This window comes from Lepidochelys kempii, chromosome 11 (genome assembly GCF_965140285.1).
Source record: "Lepidochelys kempii isolate rLepKem1 chromosome 11, rLepKem1.hap1, whole genome shotgun sequence".
In the NCBI taxonomy this organism is placed as follows: domain Eukaryota; kingdom Metazoa; phylum Chordata; order Testudines; family Cheloniidae; genus Lepidochelys; species Lepidochelys kempii.
Genome location: NC_136390.1, coordinates 52,184,147 through 52,205,483, shown reverse-complemented (window position 1 = coordinate 52,205,483; position 21,337 = coordinate 52,184,147). Strand labels below are relative to the sequence as shown.

Below are 21,337 nucleotides of genomic sequence, written 5' to 3'. Positions count from 1 at the left end.
AGCTCATTCCTGACGTCTGTTGTCTTCCACAGCAGCGCAAGGTATTGGCACAGCCCCACAATGCAGGATTCTAGCAACTCCTTTGAATGATTATATATAACCACTTATTTATTTAACAGGTGGTCTTAGTCATAAATCCATGTACTCCATGAGAAATGTTGTTATTCCAAGCTTACCACAAAATACTTGGAAAATACTACGATAGAGCACATTTCCAGCACACAGTAGGATCAGAATGAGATAGACTGATCTGTTGGTCTGGATTACTACGGCTTTGCGATAATAGTGTTCTTCAGCTTCTGAAGAAAGAAGCCAAATAAGGTACTATTTAACAGTGCTATTGCTGTTAAAGGGTAAGTATGTAGAATTGATGAAAGAAATTACAAGTTAGAATTTAAGTAAAGAATGTTGAAGTACTTATAAAAACTAGAAAGCAATTAAATCTATTTATCAAACTATTGAAGTTTATATCTTCAAACAGATCTTAACAGTAATAAAAACTGAGCAACGAAAATGAATCCATACCCAGACCATTTTAACACATTAATAGTTTTAAAACAATCCGAGAACTCACTGGTTTGTGCCAAACCTTAGTTGGCTTATGGTTTTCCCAGCTCAGCTATAGCTAATGAGTGACCTCTTGTGTTAGAAAATCTCTGGGTTGCTTGATTTTTCTTTATTTTTATATTAATCAAGTGCTTGTGAAGATGAACAGCCCTAAAAAACAATGTCCTATCTTTAGCCTCAAAGCAAATACAGCATGTAAGTAGGAGCAATACTAGGTTATTGTTCTATATTGCCCCGAATACTGTGCTTGACTCCTGTTATGGAGTAATTACCTCTGAAGATGAGAAAATAATTCATTCTTCATGAGAGGCCAAGATAATTCAGTGTTGGTATCTTTCCCAAAACTGCCAGAATGGTTGATATCTTGATAGAGAAACTTGCTCACATGGAAATGGACTGAGATTTCCATTTGAAATAAGCACCAAGCGCCCGGAGTCCCCTCCCACATTCCAACTGCCTTGGCCCCACCCCCCCCACCCCTCCTGTAGCCGAAACCCCACAACCCTGGCCCCACCCGAGATCCTGCACCTCCCGGCCGGCGTCCTCACCCCTTCCTACACCCCAACCCCTGCTCCAGCCTGGTGAAAATGAGCAAGTGAGAGAGGGTAGGGGAGAGCGAGCAACGGAGGGAGGGGGGATGGAGTGAGATGGGGCGTGGCCTCATAGAAGGGGCTGGACACAGGGCATAGCCTCAGGGAAGGGGCGGGTCAGGGGCCGGTCAAGGATGTTCAGTTTTCTGCAAATATAAAGTTGGCAACCCTACCTGGGTATAAGTTTGAGATTTTATACTACCTGCAATCCATAGCAGAACTATCACTGATCACAATGAAAGATTTACACTAAATTGCATTTATGGAATACCTATACTTTTAGTTATTATTTATTCAGTATTTTATTGTCAAATACGTAAGATCACTTGTCATTTCCACTGACCAGTGTGAACATGAAAGATTTTTTAAAAAATATTCTAAGTGATAGAAATAAAAAATTGAAATAAATGGTGCAATGAATTGAAATAATGTTTTAACTTTCAGATTGCAAGATAAGAAATTATTCAACCACCATAGAGAGAAATTTTTTTAAAAAATGGAAAAAGAATCGCTTTAGTGGAACCTTTTTGGCCATTAGGTGTCACTCTTCACTTTCTGTGGCAGCATGGAAATTTATGGGCCTAATTTTCCTCTCACTTATGCCAGTGTAAATCAGTAGCAGTTCCAATAAAGTCTGTGGAGTTAAACTAGTATAACTGAGAGGAGAATCAGGTCCAAAATACCATTTCTGCAGATTTGTAGTTAATACTTCTGTTAGAGTTCCCATGATTAATAAAAACTTATTCATATAATATTAAGGTCCAAGTAGCTTTTGAATTTGTGCCGTCAAGTCTGGGCATAAAATGAGCACTAGCTTAGTCATATTTGGGCCTGATTTTGCTTTCCTTAAATTGATGTAAATCAGACTTAAACGTATTATAGTCAATGCAATTACACAGGTACCTGTCTGGCCTGATAGGCCATATTTCAAGTCTCTCCTGCAGTGATCTGTTATAATTCAGCCCTCGGAGACAAAACAGTACACGCAAGTAGCACTGCCTACATGGCCTGTTTCAATGCCCAGTAAATTCAGTGGGAGCCTCTCCTCTGACTTCAACTAGCAACCGATCAGACCATTAGAGAAAGGTGGAGGTATGGCTCTGCCTCTTTGTTCTGTACAATAACACGCGTGTTATCAGTGCCCAATAAATCATAGCATTGTCTAACCTATATATACCAAATTAGGTTTTTGTGGGAGCACAGACTTCTTTGAAAGATTGGCACTGCCTATCTAAAACTTGATCCATCATAAGCTAATAAACTCAGATGCAATGATGTAGGGGGGGTCTGAACCAACCTGCAATTATAGCAAATTCCTAAAAATCAAACATCTGATGACAAAATGCAGTCACAGTAACGAAAGTCTTGATGAACTGAACAAAATTATCATAGTCTTTATTTTCTTTCATTTTGAATTTGAGATAGTTGGCACAAGAAAAGTCACTTTTACCTTGTTATGTGTAAAGATTATCCGTAGTTCTGGCTTTATGATGCCATATGCCATCAAAAGATCTTGGATTTTTTTTAATTCCTCCTTACATTTTTTAACTGTTGAGTAAAACTGTTTTCTTACAGGAAGATTCTTAAACAGCTTCAGTGCAGCTACAGTTGTACCTGCAAGTGGGAAATAAAAGACTGTAAAGCTAACATGAAAAGTGCAGGACTGGTTGAGTGTAAAGGAAAATAACCCCGCACTTGTGCTGAAAGAGGCTATTCTTCCATATAGGTGCATGCACATCGTTCTTATTAACATTAATTAGAATCATACGTGCATGAAGAGAAGGACATACTGCTACATTAGCATTCTCCTCCACAGCAAGCTGACTGCTAGATTTCACAGCTGTGCAAGCTAATCATGTCCTTCAACTGGAGCTATGCTCAAGCTACTTGACACCTAGATTACACATTTTTTCCATTTCTGGCAAGCCATGAGGATTTACTGAATTAATCTTACTTTACGTTTTGATTTTTCTAGTTTCATCCATATCTCTTTCTCCGGTATTAGTTGACACCAATAAACTGAAGTTAAAATTTCTTCTACAGTACATCTGCTCCAGTGCAGACCTACTAAACTCTCGCCATATGTCTAATCATAGCCTCTTCTAATACTGTAGCAAACTTTTCTACATCTTTCCCTAGCATCTGCCTATAATATACCTAAAATGAAAAGCAATCCCACAGATTTTTTTCTTGAAGCGAAAACCCATCTTCTGAAAATCAGCAATTAAATATACAAGTTAATAGTAAAGTTCATCTGAATAAGAAAAAAAAAATCTTACTAATTAACTATAAACAAAAGGAAAAATGCAGCACTGCATTTCATTAAAGTTCTAAAGGAAAGCCTGCTTCAGAAAGTGCCGATTATATTTGCCACTGAATTAAGAGTAATACCTATGAAATCACCAGTATAAAATCCAGATTAAAAAAACAGTCAGTTTATAAAGAGGCAAATTTGTCATATTATTTAATTATGAGGATATTTATATATCAACATCAGGTCATGATAATTATCTCTCATGTTTAATAGGATGCCACAAGGAAGACTTTTTATACCTGAACCAAATACAGAATTAAAAACGTACTAAAATTAAGAGGTATTAAAAATCCCCGTCTTTGAAAAACGGCAAACAATTTAAAATATTAACAGGCAAACTGAAGGAGGCACTATCATATTTTACAAGAAAATTCTTAAGATTTAACTGTGCTGCTCTCTCAATTTAGCACACTCTATTTAAGCCCTGACTAAATTCCAGTCCTGCAATATGCTTCCTGGTATATTTTATACCAACTTAAAGAGTCAGCCATTTAGAGCTGCAATATAAAAAGATGTGGTTTTGATTGTGGTGTGATGACGTTTTCTTTCTTATAAACTGATTATAGCACAGATCAGGTCTTAAATCAAACTAAAGGCTCATTCAACATGTGGTCAATTTAACTTGTATTTCTGAGCTACACAGACCAGAACATTCCACTTTATGTGTCTACAAGGGTAGGGGAAAGGGTTGTAACCCCATTATAACACTTTAATGTAAGTATTATTCTCTGTTACCAGGTAAATTTACTCAAGTACCACTATTTTTTTAACCGCATGCTAATAATTTTTATTTGTATTGAGGTAATGCCTAGATGCCAGGACACTACTAAGAGATGGTGCCTGCTTACATAGTTTATGTACAGTGTATATTAACTGACAAGGAGGGCTATTGGCCTACCCAATCCAATCAAGTATAATTTAAAAAATTAGCCTGTAAGAGGTATATAATTTTATCTTACATTAAAAATGTACTTAAATGAAGACTGAAGTACTCATATTTCAGCAGCAGTCAATCATTCAACAGCTCTGGTAAATATAAAGGCCAAGATAAACAGCTCTTATCTAAAGTTTGACTTCAGTGGGCTTTAGATCATAGATTATAAGGCCCAAAGGCACCACTGTGATCATGTAGTCTGGCCTCCTACATAATACAGGCCACAGAATTCCCTGAATTGATTCCAGTTTAAACTAGAGCATATTTTTTAGAAAAACATTCAATCTTGATTGAAAAATTGCTAATGATAGAGACTCCACCATAATCCTTGGTGAATTGATTCAAGGTGAACTACCCTCTCTGTTAAAATTTATATTTTATTTCAGTCTGATTTTGTCTAGTTTCAGCTTCTAGCCAGATCTTGTTATACCTCTGTCTGCTAGATTTAAGAGCCCATTATCAAATTTTTGTAACAAACGGTTTGCTCATGCCCAGCTTACCAGGTGATCCAGATCACTATCAATAACCTGTCCCCTTCAGTATTTATAATTCCCCCAATCTTTGGGTCATCTGCAAACTTTATCATAATGATTTTAGGTTTTTCTGCAGGTCACTGATAAAAATGTTAAATAATGTAGGGCCAAGAACCAAACCCTGCTGGATGCCACTAGAAACACACCTGCTCATTGATGATTCCCTATTTACAAGTACATTTTGAGACCTGTCAGCTAGCCAGTTTTCAATCTATTTAATGTGTGCCATGTTAATTTTGTATTGTTCTAGTTTTATAAACAATTTTGCAGTAACAAGTCAAACGCCCTACTGAAATCTAAGTATATTACATCAAATATTATTAGCTCATCAAAACCCAATACTGCTACTTTGGCAGGATCTATTTTTCCATAAACCCTGGTTGATTGGCATTAATTACATTACCCTATTTTAATTCTTTATTACTCAAGTCTCTTATCAGCTGCTTCATTATCTTGCCTGGGATCAGTGTCAGACTGACAGCTCTGTAATTACCTGGGTTGTCCCATTTACTCTTTTTAAGTACTGGCACAACACTTTGCGGAACTTGCAGAGCAGGCATGGCTCCACTAATTAAGTGCCTGGACCCTGGAGAAAACGCACATGTAAGGTGAGGTGGTTGGGGGGAATAAGGAGTAGGTGGAAGGGGGCAGTGGTGTGAGAAGAGCGGGTGAGGGGAATTTGGGACGTGCAGGGCTGTGGTGGCCAGAGAAAGAGGTAACTTTCCCCAGCTCCAGGTCTGTGGCTGCTGGGGAGAGTCAGCCCTCCTTCTCAGTCTCAGCTCTGTGGCTGCTGCAGCGGGGGAAGAGAGGGAGAGACACCCCCCTTCAGCCCCAGCTTGGGAGAGAGGGAGAAATTCTCCCTCCTTCCCAGCCCCAGCTCGGGGGCTACTGCAGCAGGGGAGGGCACATCCATCAAATCACAAAGGTAAGACTACTGATATTAAAATATGAGTTGTGTGCTTTTATTTGTATACCAAAAAACCCATTAATTATTAAGGGATTTTTTATACAGCGCTTTTACTCAAAGTGCTTTACACCAGTTAGCTAATGGTACAAGCAACATTTGGAAAGATCATTAAGTGGTCCACCGAGACCCTCAGCAATTTTCAAGTGGTCCACGAAAAAAGAAGTTTGAGAACCACTGAACTACATGATTAACAACATCATTCAACCCTCTTCTCCTCTACTTTCTCTCTCCAACTCTACTCGGGTGCAAATTCCACTCTCCCATATTACGGGTGAGATGGGTGGCTGGAAAATGGATCCCAGCAGATCCCACACTGCATGACTGGTTGTGCTCAACAGTCCCCATTATTTACACACCAGGTACATCAGGCAATATTAGGACCGTTCTTGTAATTGATGTGATGGTGGTTTTGCTTGAGTCCAGACAGATTAGGTCAATAAGATAGGTAGAATCCACAAGTACTGCATAAAAGTCCCTGAAGAGCTACATGTGGCTTGAAAGCCATAAACTAAGTATCTTAAGGCTAGAGAATTTATTTTCACTCCCTCCCTCCTTCAACCATATCTTATTATGATAATTTATATTACAGTGACACCTGGAAGCTCCCACCATATAAAAGATGCCCCAAACACCCTGCAATCTGATTTAGAGAAGGTGCAACAAGTGCGTGTAATAAACAAAAAACAGAGGGCATGAGGAAGGAGAAAAGGAGAATAGTAACAAGAATGTGTGTTTACAGAGGGCAAATAAATAAGATAAATGTCAGCATTCTATAATGGCCCCATACCTAATCATTACATGTTGGTAATTTCCTCTAAAGGCATCACAGTAGAAGTAGGTCTTGAGGAGACAAGAGTAGTTAGAGAACATTCTTCCCCAGTCACCTTAAGGCATGAAACAAAGACTGAAAATACTGTTGGAGAAGCAGACAGAAAGAGTGGTGGAGGCTGGTACTGTTGATGGAGGGCAGGAGGCAAAATGATAAGATACAAGTTGTGGTGGGCTTCCAAGGCAAGAATCACAAGCTCGTATTTTGACGCAGTAGAGAAAGGGATGTCAATGGAGGAACTTCAAATTGCGGGAGAAGACTAAGAATGACAGGCAGTAAAATAATCTTAACAGAAGTGTTCTGAATGGACTTGAGGGGAGAGAGGGAGGAAGATCAGGGCAGAAGAATCTACAATAGTCAAGTCAGGAGACAATACACTGGACAGACATGGGAGTTCATTTGAAAAACTGAAGATGTGAAATGTGGGAGTCAAAGCTAGGGGGTCAAAATTCACATGGGAACTAAGAACAGCACTTCTATGTGCCCAAAAATTGAAAAGTGGACACAAAATATACATTTACTGCTCGAAAAGTTACCTGTTTGCCTTGCTCCTCCCAAGTTCTCTATCATCCCCCTGGTTTTTTAAAAAAATGTTCTCAGGGACAATGCAAAACATGTTTGTGATTTAAAAGGCCCAAATCCAGCACCACTAGAGTCAATGGAAGTTTTGCCATTGACTTAATTGGGAACAGGATCAGACTAATGCAGGAAAACAGAAAGTGATGTGGAACGTTTTTATTTGAAGAGAGGTGCAAAAGAAGTCTCGACTAGCACATTTTTATTAGGTTTCAGTAGTAAGCCCTATCCTGTCTGATTTCTCTGGGACGCCAGTTTAGTCATCCAGTTTAGCCTTGAGCTGCTTGCATTTGCTTTTCTTACAAAGGCCCCTAGAGTTTTCTGCACAGACATTCCAACATTAATAAAATTAAAATGCAATAACTTCTGTAGTGTCTTTGCAATGTGGGATTTGGAACTCATACCATATAAATGCAGACATCCTGTTGTGCTATATCAAGTGTACCTGTAAAGCAACAATCCTTTATGATATCAACCAATCTCTTGTGCCTCCTTAATACAACACAATTGTTTTCTCATTACAAGGGTAGTAGAATTCTAGGACTTTCCAGGAACTCCAGCTTGACCACCCAACCTTTCTTTTGATAATTAGCTTTACTGAAAAGTTGGTGTACAGTATGTGAGAGATAAAACATGAAGTACAGATAATAAGAACATAAGCACCAGAGAAAGATACCCTTTAGCACTAAAGAACTTTGTAAATATTTAAAATGTTTTGCTTAAAACTGCATTACACAGTGCAATAAAATTATCCTTGTTTGACTATCAATAAGATGATAGGTTATTGAACTTTATTACAAGACAACAAAGGGAAGAAGTTGTACACAGTCTGTGTCTCTGTGTAATTCATTGATAGACATTTGCAGAGTTGACTTGTTTGAAGCAAGGGGAAATAAACTCTCCATTTACCTTTTGTTATTGGAGTTGATCCTCCAAACCAAAAGCAGATAGGAGTAGTAAACAGCAAACATCTTTCTGCTGGAGCAAAATATAGTTTACGCTGGAACTGATGTGAAAGATAATCTACATATTCTGTACAAAACAAGGACAAAGGTCTACTGTGAAAAAGAAGGGAGAAGGAGGTGGCAAGTGGAAGGGTGCTGTCAATGCATCAGATAATTCATGTTTGTGTGTGTTTTACTACTCCTCAAGAAGAAAGAAAATCATGGCTCTTGTACTACTGAATGCACCTTTTCTGTATTCAGACAATTTATAACTCATTCACTGGTCTCAATCTCAGCCACTTATGAGCACCTGTGTATGGCTAAGAGGAGATCAGAAGTTCTCCAGTGCCCTGAGAACTTCCAAAACTTTGGAATTTAGAAAATAACTGTGATTATGCTACCTGTGAGTATGTTATCTAGCTTTTCAAATCAAACAATTTAGCACAGCATACACAGGAAAGACATGGGCTAGACGTTCAGCTGAACTGAACTGCTTAACAATGCAGAGAGTTTCTGTGATAACTTCTTGGCTCAGTAAAAGACCTCTTTTCTCTTCCAGGTGCAACTGGATTTTTTTCCTGCTAGAGATGGGGGAAAATCCCTTGTTCACTTCTCATCAGAGTCTGGAGAGATTAGTTTGTTTGTTCCTTGTGTGGGGCTGTGAGAGACTTTTCTGTTCTCATTACTGGAGGCCTCAGAGGTTTGTCTGCTTGTTTATACGCTGCGGCTGTAGGACACTCATTGATTTGATTCTTGCAGGACTTCTGTGAGATTTACTAGTTTGCCAGCTCTCCTTTTGAGAATTACATATGTTCTGAGGTTGTGAGAGATTTTTCTCTCCCTATATAATAATACTTTCCACATATATAGCACTTTTCATTCTTAGATCTCAAGGCTTTTTACAAAAGGTGGATATTATTACATATTTTACAGGTCGGGAAAGCTTAAGGTACAAAATGTCCATGCTTTTGAGAATTTATCTCAAGTCACCTAGGGCCTGATTTCCAGAGGTTCGGAGAAGCAGCTGCTCCACACTGACTTCAGTTGTAGTTGTGGATGCTCAGCTATTCTGACAAGCAGGCCCACGTTGTTTCAAACAGGGTGACCACATGTCCTGATTTTATAGGGACAGTCCAGATTTTTGGGTCTTTTTCTTATATAGGCTCCTATTACCCCCCATCCTGTCCTGATTTTTCACATTTGCTGTCTGGTCACCCTAGTTTCAAAATAGACACCCAGAGTTCTAGACACCTAAAATTACAGAACTTTTAAAAAATTGTTGACCTAAGCGACTGAAGTCACTCTGATCTTCTGACTCACAACCCTGTGTTTGTTCCACAACTTTCCACTGCTGGAATAGTGGGACAGACTCTCGCTTGCTGCTGCACCACCCAGACCATTAAAAGCTTTTTAAAAAAGAACAGTTTAGCCATGGCAGAGAAGAGACTTGTAGGAATTCTGCTTTGTGCCCAGTAGTATCATCTGCCAGAGACCCTTCACAGGATTACCTTTAACAAAATTTCCCAAATACAGTGTTAATGGCTATTCATCTTGTAAAAGAGAGATCTGAAGTTCAAAGCTTTCGTCCCATATGTTTAAAAAATAGTTACAAGGCTAGGAAATAAAGGAAATCTTTGGTTCATGCATGCACAATACATTGTGAACTAACAACACAGCATGTCTTCACAAGACTGAACATTTCCCAACACACGAAGAAAAAGCACTTGGAAGACCAGGAATATGCAACAGCACCACTTGCTGACAACTGCCATAACAACAGGAATATAAGAAGGAACCTGGAAAGTTAAAGATGGTAACTGGTGTTTGAGATCTCACTGAGTCACTTCTTAAAACCAAGGACCAGACTCAAATCTCTGTGACTGTTTTACACCAGCATAACAGAGATCAGAATCTGACCTTACATCTGAGTCATTATCACACATAGATACAGTTGCTCGCATCTCAGCCAGGTACTCTCGCCCCAGCAGGAATAACAATGAAGAATTAAAAGAAAGCTGTGTGTAGACGCTGTGGTGGTTGGAGAGACAACTGTGCGAGAAATCAGAGTTTGCTCTCTGCCTGGGTCTCTGATTAGAATCAGTTCTTGAGGCAGAATTGCTCTCTCTGAGCCGGTCATTTGTTGTTGGGCTAAGGTTCCTGAAATAAGGATTTCCCTGCATAGTATTTGACCACTTCTGCTCCCAGGGGTGCATGTGCATAAATAAAACTAGTTACACTTAGCATATAGTCAGACTCCATGTCACAGATTTCCCACCACCACCACCACTAGGATGCCAACTTGCAAGGCCCTGGACATCTGATATTGCTTGGTAGACTGGCAGTGCTGGTGTCAGAACAGGGCACTGGTGTTGGAGGAAGGGACAATACTACTCTTCTATGACTTATACTTCTTAATGATGATCCTTAGTCTGAAATTCTCACTGCAAAACAGCATATTTTTAAATGGAGATTTATGAATTACTGACTCAGTTCTTGTGGACATCTCAGAAATTAGTGCCAAATGTTACCTCTTATTGAATGCCATCTGTTCCCCTCTGCTATATGGCAGAAAACATGTTACTGGTGTGGAAATGAGACCACAAAGCTGTGTAGAGAGGGAAAGCAGCTATGCAGCATGCTCTCCCCCCTCCTCCATTGCATGGCTGGCAACCACTCTATGCTGAAAACATCCCATTTGAACACCCCAAGAAAATCAGAGCACAGAGTCGTATCAGCCGCTCTGCACAGTATGGTAACAGGGAAAAACGTGTAATGTTCATAACAAATCTATAGGCAAATTAATATTGAGTATGTCAACATTATCTCTCACTGTGCAACACAACACTGAAGAGACCACCTCCCAGTGCTTAATTTGTAACGAATGAGGTGACGGGGCTCAAGCAATTTTTCTACTTTCATAACTGACATGTCAAGTCTGAAGTGCCAGGGCTATGAACTGCCAAACCTAGAGGTGCCTGGGCTCAGCCCTGGCAAGCCCCAGCACGAATTAAGCATTGCCACCTCCATATCATGGCTGTGTTGAAAGCCACTGGCAACACAGAATATGAGCCTACCAATTTACCAGTGACTGGGGGTGCTGGGACATCTACAGAAGGATTTTACTGGTCTGTGTGGACAATTAAGGCCTTGCACTCTCTGTTCACTGTGGTATCTAAGTGCTCCTATCCTCTTTTTAACAGATTTAATAATTTTATTAAGATGATGTAAAAATAAAAAATGTAGAAGTTTCTGTGTAGAAGTTTCTGGTTATCAGGGAATAAGGTACAGATTATCAAGGGGTACAAAATTCGGTTTAGGATCGGATGGCATAAGGAATACATAATCTGCAATATCCCCGATTGGGGGTAAAAGGTTAATGGGTCAAAGTACAGACACTGAGATATGAGGGTACGTTGTTCATATAATGGCTATGTTCAGGTGTCGAGTATAATGAGTGGATACGATGATGAAGATGGATTTACCCTCATTTGGTGAGATTTAATGTTCAGTGAGTTTATGGTTCCAGTTCATATGGTCCAATGGAAAAAGTCTCTCGGTCCCTTTCTCATAGTTGATGCACGATGTCGTTCCAGCTCACACTTCCTGGTACTGTCGGTGGCCAGTGATGTGTTCGATGTAGATGTCCCTGGACCATTGGATGGTGTCTGAGACCGTGAGGCACCGCATGAGCCGTGCATAGCTTCTACAACCCTCCAGCCTCACTGATTTGCTTTTCAGCTCACAGAACCCTATAGATCGTCTCAAGTCCCCTTCTTGGGTTTCCCCTTCTATTGGTTTTTGCACAGAAAGTGGCGATATGGCTCCTGGAGATTATCATATAGGAGTGAGGCACCTGTAAGTATTTTACTTTGGTTTCTCTTCAGCACAACTGCTCAATTTGGATGTGCATGGGTGGGTATCAGAGTAGGATATATAGGCTAAAAACCTCCAAATCTCACCAATTGTTCTTATAAGGAGAAACACAAAACATCACAATAAGCATACCTTACCTTGCCCAAGATGAGAAGGCTTCTGAGAAGTTACATGCCCACTGCTATCCAAGATGTACTGGGTGCTAAAATCATCAGCAGCTGTCTTTGTTGTGATCAAAACCTGGAAATAAAGAACCTCAAGTCAATCAAAGATTTCAAAAGTTCAAAATGGTCTGAAGACATTAGGTATGTTCTGAGATGATTCTCAGCATCAAGTTACTTTAACAAAAAAGAACAAAAATAATTTTATAAAAAAGTCTGTTTTTTCTTCCATGAACATCATCCTAATGACAAAAATACTTCACAACACACTGATTTTCTAACCCATGATTAACAACTGCAGATTTCTACTTCTTTTTCCTAGGTGCCAGTATACGACATGAAGAATACCTTTTTTAACAATGTCTATAATAATATACTTTTCTAAACTGACTTTTTGAGCTTAAATTTATTTAAACAAGACTTTAAAAAATTCTGTTCTTCGTGAGAGAAAACATAAGGTGTATCACAAGTGTTCTTTTAGAACAACTGTTTCTTCATAAGTAATTCCAAAATGCAATAATCACCATTATCATTATTTTCTGCCCTGATAATTTCTTTCAGTAGTAAAGTGAATGGTTTGGGTGATACCCAAAGCCCCTCTTCCAAAATCAAGAGTACCTCAACAGTCCAATAACATATGAAATAATTGCTTTCAGATATTAATAAACTGAATTATAATGCAACTTCAAGTTTTTAAATGATCTGCATGGACAGTATCAAGGTTATCAGAAGTAACCTAGAGACCTTTATTAAAAAAAAAATTACATTAACTTTATATAGGAATAATTCTGAATGCAGCTACACCTCTTGAGTGAAAAACAGCTACTTGTTTAACAGCATACAGCAATAATACACATCAGTTTAGGTCAGGAAGTGAAGAACCTTAGAAATGTATGGCGGCAAGGGAATTAAGGAAGTCATTTAGTCCATTCCCCCGCATACTGAGGCAGAATTAAATATACCTAGACTGTCCCTGACAGATGTTTGTCTAATCTGTTCTTTAAAAGCTCCAAGGACAGTGATTCCACAACTTCCTTAGGTATAACTGAACTCCATGAAGGTGCAGTGACTGGGGTGTCCATGTGAAAAACAGACCTTCCCAGCCATTAGTGGTCATGGTCAGCCCCTGGCCATTGTTTCCTAGTCCTCTCAGCAGGGAGACTATGGGTAGCCCCAGGATTCTGGGCTGGGCTTGAACCTAAGTTGTCCAGGTTTCCCTGTCCAGCCAGGCCAGGATCCCTGAAACTTTCCAAGACCTTTCAAGGGTGGCTGGTTCACACCCAAAGTTTGGCCACTCTGATGCTAATCCCCCCTGCTCGGCCTCCCCTCTGACCCTCAAGCTGCTTCACCCTAGGTGCCCTTGATGCAGCCTCAGAAGCCATATAATTCTTCATCAGCTGAACTGTCCTGTGAGCGTCTTGTGTCAGTGCTTCAGTATGCCATCTCTTCCTGCAACTGGGAGTATCTGCACAAACTATTCTACCAGTATACGTTCAGTGATCTGAATGCTGGTCCAGGTTTCCAGCTTCAGCCACCTCCAGCATAGCTCCCTCAATTTCTGGGCAATCACACAGGGTCACGCTCTTGGGAGATACTTTTCCTCCCAGAACTACAGGTCGGCTGCTCTCCTCCACGGCTCTGTGAACCACCATTGCCACCCATTTGAAGGTCATAGAATCATAGAATATCAGGGTTGGAAGGGACCTCAGGAGGTCATCTAGTCCAAACCCCTGCTCAAAGCAGGACCGATCTCCAATTAAATCATCCCAGCCAGGGCTTTGTCAAGCCTGACCTTAAAAACTTCTAAGGAAGGAGATTCCACCACCTCCCTAGGTAACGCATTCCAGTGTTTCACCACCCTCCTAGTGAAAAAGTTTTTCCTAATATCCAACCTAAATCTCCCCAACTGCAACTTGAGACCATTACTCCTTGCCCTGTCATACGCTACCACTGAGAATAGTCTAGATCCATCTTCTTTGGAACCACCTTTCAGGTAGTTGAAAGCAGCTATCAAATCCCCCCTCATTCACCCTTTCTGGCTTAGTGAGGGGCTGGTGTACCCAACCACAATTACATACGACACTCCTGGTCATACATCCCACAAGGACATCTGCCTTTTTCACAACTGTTGGCTCATGTTCAATTTGTCATTCATTATACACTCCCCCCAAATCCTTTTCTGCAGTACTACTGCCAAGCACATATTCCCCTTTTCGTAGTTGTGCATTTGCTTTTTCCTCCTAAGTGTAGTGCTTTGCACATAAATTTCATTTCGTTGTTTTCAAGACCAATTCTCCAATGTATAGAGGTAATTTTGAATTCTAATCCTGTCCTCCAAAGATCTTGCAACCCCGCTCAGTGTCATCCACAAATTTTATAAACATACTCTCCATCATCCAACTCATTAGTGAAAATTCTGAGTACAATCATACAAAGGACAGATGTCTATGGGACCCCTCTTGATATGTCCTCCCAGCTTAATAGTGAATCATCGATAACTACTCTTTGAGTAGTCTTTCAACCAGTTATGCACCCACTTTATAGTCATTTAATCTCAACTATATTTACCTTATTTGTTTATGAGAATGTCATGTGGGACTATGTCCAAAGCCTTACCAAAGTCTAGATATATCACATCTCCTCTTTCCCCCCATCCATTAGGTTGGTTACCGTGTCAAAGGAGGAAATTAGATTGGTCTGACATGATCTGTTCTGGAAAAATCCATGCTGGCTATGATTTATCACCTTCTAGGTTTAATAATTTGTTCCAGTATCTTTCTGAGTATCGAAGTTAGGCTGACTGGCCTATATTCCTGGATGCTCCTTTTTCCCCTTAGGTTTGCCTTTCTTCAGTTCTCTGGGACCTCACAAGTCCTCCAAGAGTTCTCAAAAATAATTGATAATGGTTAACTACAGGCAGCAAATTAGGTAGGCAGACTGCAATTACAAACACCACTAGTATTTAAGTAATGTAATTACTGATGCTGAGACCAGTACTTAAGACATTAGTGTCAACTCTGCTCTCTTTTGAAATGTACAATGGGGCTTTTTAATGTCCACAGAAGATGACATCTTGGTTTGACATCTCATCTGAAAGACAGCAGCATAGTGCCCCGCATCACCAGGCTAGGTCATTGGTTCAGTGTCTTCTCAGAAGGAGACCAAAATCCAGCCAAACAGCAGCACTTTCTGAAGCACCTGGGCTTTCTTTGGGAATTTTCCATACAAATTCTGGACCTAACTCTGCCTAGTTTCTAGTATGATCAAGGCCAAAGCTTCATGGATGCATACACTCCCACACTAAAACCTCACTCTTGTAGTCCATTGTTTCAGTGAAAAGTAACTGTCATGGGAGGTCATGATTGTCCTGTGGCTAGTTTGGGCCTATCCCAGAGACTTTTGAAGGTAGAGATGGAAAACTTGAACTTGAATCAGTATTCAGGTGGGAAGAAAGTGCACAGAAAAGCAATGGGACGATGTGCTCTCAATGCTTTGTACTGCTTAGTAGACTGTTGTATTTTGAAAACAGAGCTTTTTTGCAGTAAGCAGTTTCATTCCTAGATAGTAGTGCACTGCAGTGCTCAGCTGTAATGGTCATAAATACATGGATCACTGTGACCAGGTGAGAGTGTAGGCTCCTGGTTACTCAAAGGCGAAACAAGGTGTTTTTGCAGCCATAGATATTTGAATAGCCAGGAACAATGAGGAGTCCAACCAGATCTCACGACTGCAGATCACATTGATAATTTAAAGGCAATTGATGTAAGAACAACAAGATTGAATGATGAATGAGAGAATTCCGGAGTGCCTCCGTACATTGGACTCAAAGGAAAGGATCAGGGCACAGTGCAAATAGTTGCCTCCCCAATTGAGGCAAGAAAGTGAAACACAACCAACTACCAAACTGATCTGATAAAGGAGCCAATGACTGATCCCAAAGTGAATTCAAAATGAGCAAGCTTTGCAGCTTTGTGGCTTCACTGTAGCAGAAGAACCAGCAGAGAGATAGGAAACTCTCCAAATTCTACATTTAAAAATAAAAGCCAGCATTCTACTGTGAGGTTGTGAGCACAACCTAAAGTCCTCACATTTATATTTTGTAATTGTTTAAGAGAGCAAGAAAGTCTGACACATCTCACCTCAGATATGCAGCAAATTGATCCCAAGGCTTCACCACGAAAGCCATAGGTTGTCAAGCTTTCAAGATCCTCCGGACAGCTTATTTTTGAGGTATAATGCTTAACTGCCATAACTGGAACATCAGCAGCTTTGATGCCATCACCATTGTCTCGCACCTCTATTTTATCAAACCCATAATTCTCCTAAAAAGAGTAATAATATCATCAATCACAAAAATACATCTCAAATGAAAAATTAGATACTATATACAATGGTTAATCCACATGTATTTAAGTAGTTAAGGGTCCAGTCCTTTAGTCCTTAAAATAGGCAAAATTCTGACATTTCCATGTGGAGAGACTGCAGCACATATGTGCACATAACTTATCTATACAAACTTGTACAGAGCAAAAATGAAACAGTTAAGTAATTTTATGCTGTTCCAAAACAAGTAATATATTAAACTATGTAGTTCTACTATTACAGTATGGGCTAACACACTAAAAGTATTTCAAAATCTAGCTCATGACTTTATAAAATATAAACTGAGAAAAAGATCAGTAACTGAAATGTTAAAGATGGTTCATTCTTGTTCCATCCTCCCTCCCTTTTACAAAGGGAAATGCATGTTTTGTTAATGTATTCCACTTTATCTAATCATCACAGGCTAGATTCTGCACACATTAAAGGAACTGGGACCTATCTTACCAAATCTATAAGAAGGACCTACAAGGATTTTTTAAAATGACATCTGTGTACTTTTTTGCTTCTTTATGGGATATAGAGAAGGTCTGGATGTTGGGGAGGGGAGGGGAAGGCAAAGGTTACATTTTTGTTTTGCTCATCTCTTCACCTTAGAGACATCAAGAATATGAAGTCAGCTCTCCCTCTGCTTTTAATGGGGGACCTATGAGAGGTATCTGTGATATTTACTATAACCTCTGGCAACTTTAATTGAAAGGGGCAAGGATGTTGAATCTTGAACAAAAGCTTGCTTTATTCAAAACATTAATCATGGGATTTAAATTGGTGTTAATAAAAACAAAACACTAACAATCTGACTACAAATCCATACTCCTCTCATTGTTCAACATTCACACTTTGCTTTTATGAGATTACCATTTCACTAGTTCTCCTGTCATCACAGAGTAGTCCATCTTACACCAAACCTGGTGTTCTGCGTAAGTGGCCAGAGGAGCGGCAGTGGGGACTTAAAGTTTCAGGCTTTCTTTATAGATCAGAAAGAAACAAACTTTTTTTTTCCGTTTGTAGGTTGTCTTTAATGAAAAAAAATTTTTTAAAAAGAATGAGCAGTGGATCGTGCTGTACAATTTTTTGTCAAAATGATGCCTTAAATACACTCAAATAAGTCCAATGTGATAGATTCAGAAGACTTGTTAAATATCCCTCTAAATGGCAGATGGCCCTTCAAACAAACAGGACTGAACATATATATAGTTTTCTTGCTGGGAGAAGTTTTTCCACTATTTTAATTTTGAGATGACAAATATTAACATCTAACAAAAAAATAATATTAAAAAGATGCAGGTCTAAAATCATAAATAACTAAACCAAGATGGCTAAATTAAAGAAGGAGCTTAAATGAGAGGAACCACATGACTCAGGGGCGTTGTAACAAAGTTTTGCTGTTTGCTGTACTGTAATTTGGATATAACAAAACAAATGTTATAATGCAGGCACAAGCAAGGAGATTCACAGTCAAAGAACAGGATCTCTAACTCAACCTGTTTCTCCCATTTATTGAATGGCTCTCTGAACAGATTATGATCTAATATACAAGAGTACACAGCACAACAGGGTGAGTTAAAACTAGTGTGATAATTTTAAAAGAAATCAGCACTGATAAACTACAATATCTTGGATCAGCACTTCCCATACTAGTTCATAGACCATGTGGTCCACACAACAATTGCCTGTGGTCTACGAAAGCTCACTGGCTGAATAGTACTGACTTTTTCCCTTGTTTCGAGCTGGTAAAATGCACTGAAGACATTTCTAGCACTACTTTTCCATGTAAACAATTGCCATAAGTGCCACAGGGATGTTATGCAATCCTAAAATGGGAGGGAAGGTATCCAAAAACAATCTCTTTATTGAGATATTGTCTGCACTAAGGAACAATTTAAGAACCCCTGAATTAGAATTATTATATAATTATATCTATAAAAACAAATGGGCACATCAGGTTTTAGAATCCCTGTTTCCTTAGGGTGAATGGTACTGGTGCTTTCTCCCAGTGAGAACGGATATTTTTGCCAATAATTCAGTTAGTCTGGATCTCCTACTACAAAGCTAACTGACAGGTTTCAGAGTAGCAGTCATGTTAGTATGTATCCGCAAAAAGAAAAGGAGGACTTGTGGCACCTTAGAGACTAACAAATTTATTTGAGCATAAGCTTTCATGAGCTACAACTCACTTCATCGGATGCATGCAGAGGAAAATACAGTGGGGAGATTTTATATACACAGAGAACATGAAACAATGGGTGTTACCATACACGCTGTAACAAGAGTGATCAGGTAAGGTGAGCTATTACCAGCAGGAGAGCGGGGGGTGGGTGGCTTTTTGTAGTGATAATCAAGGTGGGCCATTCTCAGCAGTTGACAAGAACGTCTGAGGAACAGTGGGGGTGGCGGAGGGAAGAGATAAACATGGGGAAATAGGTTTACTTTGTGTAATGACACATCCACTCCCAGTCTTTATTCAAGCCAAAGTTAATTGTATCCAGTTTGCAAAATTAATTCCAATTCAGCAGTCTCTCCTTGGAGTCTGTTTTTGAATTGCCACTTTTAGGTCTGTAATCGAGTGACCAAAGAGACTGAAGTATTCTCCAACTGGTTTTTGAATATTATAATTCTTGACGTCTGATTTGTGTCCATTTATTCTTTTACCTAGAGACTGTCCAGTTTGGCCAACGTACATGGCAGAGGGGGATTGCTGGCACATTATTAGTATCATTAGTAATATCATTAGTATTAGTAATTAATTAATTAGTAACTAGATATTAGTAATATCATTAGTAAGACAGCCATTACCTTATTAATTCCGTATCATTCCCATGCTTCCCCATTGTGAGCAACATTATCTGATTTATATTAATTCTTTTTTGTTATATCTGACACACTGTAACCTGTTCATCTTGGTTTCCATTTCTTTGTAATTAGAATAATATAACACTATTACTTTATAGAACCTTCATTAAAAGACAGCAAAGAGCTGAACAAGCATTAATTAGTTAAATCTCCTCCTGACGTAGCTACTTTTTAATACTACCACTTTATAGATGGAGAAATTGAAGCAAGGAGAGGCCTCAGTGATTTGTCCAAGGTCATTCAACAAATCAGTAGCAGAGCTGCAAATAACAGCCACATCTCCTAAGTCTCATCTCCAGGCTCTAGTCACAAGAACGTTTTCTTCATCTTTTATTTTACATTACAGTTTTATTTTAATGATAGTGTTTTCCTTTGTGGATTTAAGTCAGACTTCCATCATTATTGCAAAATTGTTTCTTTTTTTTCATTTTTAAGATGTTATTCAAAAAGGTGACATACAGACAGCTCTGAAAACTAAGGCCATGTGTACAATAGTGAGCTTACAATGGCATGGCTGTAAAGATGCAGCTGCGCTGCTGTAAGATCGCTCATGTAGCCACTCTATGCCAATGGGAAAGCTCTCTCGTTGACAAAATAAAACCACCTCCACGAGCAGCAGTAGCTATGTTGGCGGTAGAAGCTTCTGCTGACATAGCGCTGCCCACACTGGCGCTTCTGTGGTGTAAATTATGTTGCTCAGGGGGTATTTTTTTCACACCCCTGAGCGACGTAAGTTATACTGACAAAATTGGTATTGTAGATATGGCCTACGTCTTCTCTTTATTCAGAGGTATAGCACATGCAGTGGCAATGTAACACTGCCCCATCAATGAACTAACATGCTTCAGACCTGACCTGGAGCAAACAAACCAAGAGGGTAGCAGAGACTGAATCTTGGGCTAGCTGCTGAGACAGTGATAGCCAACAAGAAAGCCAACTCTGATGTATGCACTTGTCCATTAGGAACTGGACTGATACCATCAACTCATTGTGTGTCAATAAATAGAAATCAGGTGTCAACTTTCAGAAATTCCCTTGGTTGAATTCCAGACAGTGACCTAGCAATGAAATATAGACACAAACCAGATTATGCAAATTGCTCTGGGAATTTATGCAGAACTCCAGTGTGAGCAGATGCCTTTCCCAACCTTCTGTAAAAGAAGGTCTGAACACACTGTAGTCAAAAACTAATCCCCCACTCCCTGGGGCTTAGCTTTTTTAAACAAGAAACTAACAATAAAATAACAGTTGCTTAAGCTTTCTTGGTTGCGCTAAAGATTCTTATATCAGGACTGTTTAATCCACACCCTAGAGGGGTTCTCAGAACAAAATTTTTGGTGGCCTCAGAATGCAGCCACCAACTCTTGCTGGTGGCCACTCTGACAAATTTTCCTAAAATACTTCATTAACTTTAGGAAAAACAAATAAATATGCACATATACATGTCCAAATCATAATTTATTTATGTAGGAGTTTTTTTTTGCAGACTCAATAATAATGTACAGTTGTAAGTTGGTTCCCCTGGTCCTGGTGCCTTTCCCTGTCTTCCTCAGATCCCCCTGATCCCTGCTGTCTTCACCCACTCCCCTAGTCTCCCCATCACCTTCACAGGCCCCCCTACTTCCTCCCCACATTGCCCTGAGCTCAATTCCATGGCCTCACATCCCAGGCTCACCCTACTCCTTGCCTCTCGACCATGACGCCTAGTAAGACTGGCCCTGCTGAAGCTCCGCCCCCCTGGGCTGAAGCCCAGTACCAGACCCCCATGGCTGAAGCTGGCGGGAGAGGGAGCTGAAGTCCATCTCCGGAGTCCCTT

The 21,337-nt window shown here is 39.7% G+C and overlaps 1 protein-coding gene across 12 annotated transcripts in view; it reads right to left on the bottom strand.

Annotated features, from left to right (window-relative positions):
* PMS1 (PMS1 homolog 1, mismatch repair system component) overlaps window positions 1-21,337 on the bottom strand; it is a 101,711-nt gene that overhangs the window by 58,718 nt on the left and 21,656 nt on the right. For 11 of the 12 annotated variants that reach the window (XM_073306163.2, XM_073306161.2, XM_073306158.2 and 8 more), the window contains 3 exons: window positions 16,428-16,610; window positions 12,265-12,367; window positions 2,608-2,771 (listed from right to left, as the gene is read on the bottom strand). In XM_073306163.2, coding sequence (XP_073162264.1) covers window positions 2,608-2,771; window positions 12,265-12,367; window positions 16,428-16,610 — 450 coding nt within the window. Of the gene's footprint in view, window positions 1-2,607; window positions 2,772-12,264; window positions 12,368-16,427; window positions 16,611-17,526; window positions 17,610-21,337 lie in introns of those variants that run through there. The other variant, XM_073306159.2, reaches the window with a different exon arrangement.